Source organism: Spinacia oleracea, chromosome 4 (genome assembly GCF_020520425.1).
Source record: "Spinacia oleracea cultivar Varoflay chromosome 4, BTI_SOV_V1, whole genome shotgun sequence".
Taxonomy (NCBI): domain Eukaryota; kingdom Viridiplantae; phylum Streptophyta; class Magnoliopsida; order Caryophyllales; family Amaranthaceae; genus Spinacia; species Spinacia oleracea.
Window position 1 is genome coordinate 21,446,203 of NC_079490.1, and position 7,135 is coordinate 21,453,337.

General features: G+C 35.0%; 1 protein-coding gene across 1 annotated transcript; it reads right to left on the reverse strand.

Annotated features, from left to right (window-relative positions):
- Positions 1–885: 885 nt before the first annotated feature.
- Positions 886–6,874, reverse strand: LOC130460143 (lysine-specific histone demethylase 1 homolog 3-like). The gene is made up of 4 exons (XM_056827830.1): positions 6,640–6,874; positions 6,297–6,404; positions 4,244–4,374; positions 886–4,046 (listed from the first exon to the last, which is right to left on the reverse strand). Exons 2-4 carry the CDS (start codon positions 6,341–6,343, stop codon positions 3,856–3,858), a joined length of 369 nt encoding a protein of 122 aa, XP_056683808.1. The 5' UTR covers positions 6,344–6,404; positions 6,640–6,874; the 3' UTR covers positions 886–3,855.
- Between the last annotated feature and the right edge of the window lie 261 nt (positions 6,875–7,135).

Genomic DNA, 7,135 nt, shown 5'->3' on the forward strand with positions numbered 1-7,135 from the left:
CTCAAATTTGAAAGCTTACACTTCATGTAAAAAGACTACAGCTGTTTTTTACTTGTAAACAAAATGTATTATGTATCATGCAAACGGAACTTCATCTAGTTGGTTATTTCATAAAGAGTTACCTTTTTTTCAAGAAATACATCTCAATATAGAACTTCTGACTGGTGTCATCAATGAGTAATCTCTCCAGATTTTGAGAGACTGTCAGCAAGCTAAGAGGTATTGGGCATTCAGAATCTGCTGCTACTGCTGAGTCCTGCTGCTACTGCTGAGTCCTGCTGCTGCAGCTATTGCTACTGCTGAGTCCTGCTGTTGCAGAGTTTTGCAGGTTCGCAGTCAGTCAGGCATACTGTTCTGCTCAGGGCCTCAGGCTAGCTTGCTGTTGTGCAGTTTCTTTTTCAGCTTGTTGTTGTGCAGTTCTTTTGTGCAAGCCTTGTGCTGTTCAGTCTGGTTCTGCTGTGTAGCTTGTTTGGCTGGTGTCGTTTTTTTTTTTTTTTTTTTTTATGGTTTTCAAATGGGCAAGCCTGCTAATTAAAGAAGTCACAGTTTAAGTGTTTACACAACAAGTTAATGAACATCAGTTTGGCTGGTGTCTTTGTAGAATGTTTTAGTTTTTTTTTTATTTTGCTTGGGTGCGGGCTGTGCTCCCTTAGCTTTTGTTTCCTTTATTGTTTTGTGTTGGTTGTTGTTTGGGTTTCTACCTTTGGTAATTAAGTTCACTAATTTACCAAATATATATATAATATATAATTATAATTATATATATATATATATATATATATATATATATATATATATATATATATATATATATATATATATATATATATATATATATATATATATATATATATATATTCATTGTTCATGTCTATATGTCTAATAGTCATGCATTTTTCCCTTGATTAATAGTTGGTATTATTTTGAGAAGACCACTAGTAGTTAGGATGAAGCTGGTTAGGATTACTGTTGATTTTTGATTTTATGGAATGTTCATCATACTTCATATATATTTGACATTATATTTTCTTTGCAGATTATTGATGATTCAAGTGGTAATGTAGATCAAGAGATGAACAAGTTATCTTGAAGATAAGCTAGCATAAATATAGGTTTACTTGGTAATTAGTTTGTTCGTAGCTAGGAAGTTGTTTTTATTTAGTTTTGGATTATCTTGTAGAAAAAATGATAATGCTAGTTAGAAGTTATTTTTGTTTTAAAATATCGCTTTTATTTCAATTTGACTAGACTCTGCGAATTAATTTAATGTATAGATGTTTTTTATCACTTTTTCTAAATTAACTACGTTATCGCTAAGTATATATGAATCATATCATGACGTTTATATATATTGATTTAAGATAATGTACGTAGTAATTAGTTAATACTTGTATTTGATTATGATTATCTATGGTCGATATATATTTTTATAGATAATTCATGATTTTATATTTTATATATATATATAAATATGATGCGAATTGTGACGCTCCAAAGTGTCTAAATTATTATGTATATATGAAAAATAATATGATGCAAATTGTGACGCTTCAAAGGGTCTAAATTATTTTGGAGGGAATGAAGAGAACTCACACGAAAGTACACATATAGTGACTCCAATAAGAATCTATATATTTCGGGTGTCTAAAGCGTCTCTATATGGTTTATAGTGGCGGAGAAATGTGTCCATACGCGTGCAAATAGTGACGCTTTATACAATCTAAATATTGCGACTCCCCATAGAGTCCCTATATCCCAAATAGCGACGAAGAAATACATCGATATTTTTCAAATTGTGACGCTCCAAAGCGTCGGTAAATAGCGGCAATGAAAATAGCGACCCTCTCCCAAAGCGTCGCTATGTGAATTAGCGACACTTTAGAGCGTCGCAATTTGTTCCAAAAAGCGTCACAATGTGCCGCGTTTTTTTGTAGTGAACTCAGATTAGTTTAACAGTCAACGCATGTCCCTTCAATTATTTATGCTGAGCTAGTAAGGATATCATGCCTCTGGAGTTATCGACGAGCGAAGTACTCCTCTCGGTAGTTACAGTCCCCCGATCCCTCAATCTCTACCTTGCGGGTGTATATTGAGAGATCCCCACACCAGGGATCACAAGGGAACCTACGGCCGTCGTGGTCAAACATAATTGCACTCCCTTTATGTCACGATAACCGGGTTTTGTCAGTTTTTCTCATTGTCGTTAAAAACTGAATGGCGACTCCTATATTACTAGTCAATTGGGTGTATACTCACAGGAAATCCAATTACACTTGATTGAATAAAAAGAATCGTCACACCCACGAGGGACAAGGTCACGCATTAGCCTCGCGCTTTTTCGACCCCCTCACAGAAAGACTCATTCTCACCCATTTTGGTGCAGTTATCCACATTTAAGCCTCGTTAGTTCATTATCGGTCACATTTTGACTAAAATGACTAATTTCGGTCCCAACTTTCAACTAATGAACTTAAATGAGTATTTTAAAGTGTTTTCATGTTTGATACACTTAGTTTTATGTTTCAAAAACTCATTCTCACCCACTTTGATAAAGTTATGCACATTTAAGCCTCGTTAGTTCATTATCGGTCACAATTTGACTAAAATGGCTAATTTTGGTCCCAACTTTCAACTAATGAACTTAAATGAGTATTTTAAAGTCTTTCCATATTTAATACACTTATTTTTATGTTTGAAAGACTCATTCCCACCCATTTTGGTGAAGTTATGCACATTTAAGCCTCGTTAGTTCATTATCGGTCACATTATGACTAAAATGGCTAATTTTGGTCCCACCTTTCAACTAATGAACTTAAATGAGTATTTTAAAGTCTTTCCATGTTTAATACACTTATTTTTATGTTTCAAAGACTCATTCTCACCATTTTGGTGAAGTTATGCACATTTAAGCTTCGTTAGTTCATTATCGGTCACGTTTTGACTAAACTGGCTAACTTCGGTCCTAACTTTCAACTAATGAACTTAAATGAGTATTTTAAAGTCTTTCCATGTTTAATACACTTATTTTTATGTTTAAAAGACTCATTCTCACCCATTTTGGTAAAGTTATGCACATTTAAGCCTCGTTAGTTCATTATCGGTCACATTTTGACTAAAATGGCTTATTTCGGTCCCAACTTTCAACTAATGAACTTCAATAAATATTTTAAACCCTTTACAAGTTTAATACACTTATTTTTATGTTTCAAAGACTCTTTATCACCTATTTTGGTAGCGTTATGCACATTTAAGACTCGTTTGATCATTATAGGTCACATTTTGACTAAATTGCCTTATTTCTGTCACAACTTTTAACTAATGAACCTAAATAATTATTTTAAACCCTTTACATGTTTAATATAGGGGTGTTTGTCTATTACCTTCCTTTGTCACCTTTTCTTAATATGTGTGCCAAAATAAAGTGCGTCAACCAAAAAAAGAATAGAGGAAGTATTAGTTGCTAAACAAGGTTATATCTTTATAAAATAAATACACAGTTGAAGTATTCCTTTCTAATTTCCTACTCAAAGTTCTTGTCATTGTCATTTCCGTATCCTTATAGTAAGTTTCATTAATAAGCTGATTAAGTTTGCATTTATTAGCTGATTTAAAGCATAAATGATGGGAAGGTAACAAACCTCAGCAGCCGCTACAGCAGCAGCAGGAGCAGCATCTGCAGCTGCAAGAGCAACTTGTTCTTCTTCAGACAACGGAACGTTCCCATCTTCCTCTAACTTGTTACCTGGTCCGCCGTTTGAAACTTGTGATGCTGATGATCGAGCATCTATTTTTGAGCCAAATCCAGTTTCCAGTTTCACTTGCTTTACAGCTAGCTTCTTTGAGCTCGGATTGACCTTATTTCCAGCTGCAGAATGCTGCACATGTATATGCTGAATTTTTCATGTGTCTCAATAACTTCAAGCCACCATTAGTAGTCTTCTCCTTACGGAAAACCTCAATCCACATGTTAACCAACTGGCTTGCGATGCTGCGTATGCCACGGCTAGTATGAACACAGACTTTCTCTTTGACAGTTTTTCCAATACCTACATTTAAAACCATAGTATTTACATATGAGAAATCTACTGAAATTTGCCATACTTCTTATGCAGGAAAACACACAAATCATCTTAATATCACTGTTCAAGCACAAAAACCTTATTTCTGCAAGGAACAGACAAGAGTTTAATTGAAGAAAAATGAACAGTTGAAAGAGGATTGCAAACCAAATATAAGCACAAACCTAAGTCGAAAATGGTCGTAGAGGAGCATATCGAAAACTGCTGGTGAACAGTGTACTGCACAGTCTGGGCATCCCAGAATTCTAGAGCAAGCTGCTGGTGAACAACTCGTAGAAATGTCACCTTTGTGCACCTGGAGAAGCCAAGTTATATTCAGACTCTTCAGAGAATACAAAGGGAAGTACTGAACTACTGATCGATGCTATAAATCATAAACTGGGTGAATTCTTTTTACTAGCCTGGATTACTATTAGGAACATCCACATATTCATCTTACTATAATTAGATAGTTAGTCAATACAAAAGATTGTCATAGTTTTTTCAAACACAATTTCGACATATTTATGCACCATCTAAGAACAATAGCAGAAGAGCATATCAACACCAAGAACAATACAGATCAGACGGAAGAAACAACAGACTTCAGGGAAAGAAAGTAAAATAGCTACTTAAAGACATTCAATAATTCTTTTTTAAAGAAAAGTTGCATTATGAGACACTTACAGTGGGGGTGACATTTCTTAAATTGTCTTCTCCTCAACATCAAGAATTACTTTAACCTAACTTTTTCTCAACTATAAATAATTCTCAAATGTTTCATGTAATTCTTTCTAGCCAACCCAGAAACTGATCTTCCATTGCATGATGAACAATAGTGGTAGATTTTGGATAACCTCAAAAGGTTGGTTAAAGAATAATTTCGGTCACAGAATCCATTTAGCAGTAGCGGAGCTAAATTCTTTACAAGCATGTTCCTGTATCACAGCAGAAGCTACAGAAATCTAGCCTAAGGGTGTTGTTTTGATGTGGCTCCTATGATTGGTGAGAATTCTGAATACTGCAACCTTTTTTGCAGAAAATGGAAGCAGCTTCAATGAAACTGACAATTTCTAGGTTGCCTATAATGGTTTTCTATTTCTCAAAATGATACAGTTCAGTGTAAGCATGAGTGCATGACTGAAGAATAATGGTTTTCTATTTCTGAGCAATAAGTGAACATGTTTGGTACATCTAAGCAATCTGATCTGAAGAAAACTAAGATTCACCAAACAAGAAAAAGAAAGAGAACTACTTACTACCTTGGAGGTTATCCATTTTCCGTGAAAAGAAGCAGTTTCAATCAGTAACTGTTTTAATTAAGATCAAGACAACCAGACCTTGTTCTTCTAGTATACAAAAGTTAGAGAAGTATGGCTCATGGTCATGGCAGATAGTAGTTTCATCTTATACAGGTAATCTCCTACCAAATGAAGAAATCATGCATACCAGAAAAGCAGGAAATCATTTACCAAATGAAGAAATCATGCATACCAGAAAAGCTGAAATTTCCAACCAACTAGCTAAAAATTTTAAATAGAAAATAAAATAAATAAAATAAAAGGTTGGCACTCTTGCGAGAGTTAGATGATTTTCTTTATATTGTTTCCAGATCTCAACAGACTAGCTAGAGCCTGGAAGTACAAACTACTACATCACTATGCAAGTCATCAGGATCCAAATAAGAAACTAACTAACTGGACAAGGGTGATTACTCTTAGCAGCACATATGCAACGGCAGCACAACCACGTACAGATTTACAATTACATGCCACAAGAGTCGTTAAGGGAGAAACAATAATCACCACAGAGATATAACCCTTAGAAATCCAAATCCAGCCTAGGTAATGATACATCATTGATCAATTTCACCCTTGTGGACTCTGGGAATCAACTAAAAAATTTCCAATTCAAATTCGACAGATTAGCAGCAATAGAATGCAGTCAGTACAGGCAACAGTGAACATATAAATCATATTTCATCACTTCTCCAGAATCGCTGGAATCCATCATTCAAATTATAAAAAATAAATAAGAAACAATTATATGTCTCTAAGCAATATGATAGAATACAGAAAATTAGGTTCAACAACTTCAAAATCTAATAATCACAACAACAAAAAACCCCAAAACGATTCATTTTGATACACCACACCCTTCAATCGATAAGAACCCTATAATAATACACAAACAAAGAAAGAAAAATTGAAATCACATGGACATTAATTGCAATATTACCTCGGCATTACTGGATGTCCTCCTGAACTTCTTAGTGCATCTCCCATTCCCGCTGAACTTCTTCGAAAAAATTTAAGAAAGCTAATGATTGATGTACGGGGTGTCCTCCTGAAAATCCAATTCCAAAACAATCAACAAAAAGCCTAAATCAGAAATTTCAACACATTTGATCCTAATAGTTCCAATTTATCGGGGAGTAGAGACCTAATTCACGTAATTTCTCATAAATCTATTCCAAAAATAACAAAAATAAAACCTAAATCTTTCAAATTAAACAAAAAACTAATTCATCATTACAGTAACAAGCTTATCGGAAACAAGTAATTAAATTTAAATTACAAACCTATAAGATACAATGAGGAGCGACGCGGCGGTGTGGAACAGCAGGGACGCAACAGTGGGGGAACAACAACGGTGAGCGGTGGGGGAACATCTGCGGCGATGCGGCGGTGGGGGAACAACAGTGCGGTGTGTGCAGGAAGTTTGAATTTCGTGCCCAGAGAAGAAACAGAGAGGGGAAGGAGAGAAACCGGAGAGGGGAAGAGAGAGAACAGGGAAAATGAAGTTAGGTTGAACTAGAGGAGAGGAAGGAGAGAGAAGGGGAAAAAAATTGGAAATATTTTGTGCGGGGTAGTTCGTAAAATAGCCCGCACTTGAACTCAAGTGCTGCCAATTTTCTAAAATGAGCCAACACTTGTGAAATATATTTTTTCTTTTTTGTTTGTGCTCTCTAAGTGCTGCCAATTTATCAAATGAGCCGCACTTGAAGGGAAGCACATGACGATTTTTCCTCTAGTGTCGATCTGATCTTAGAGCTTTGATTTTCTTGCCAAGTTGAT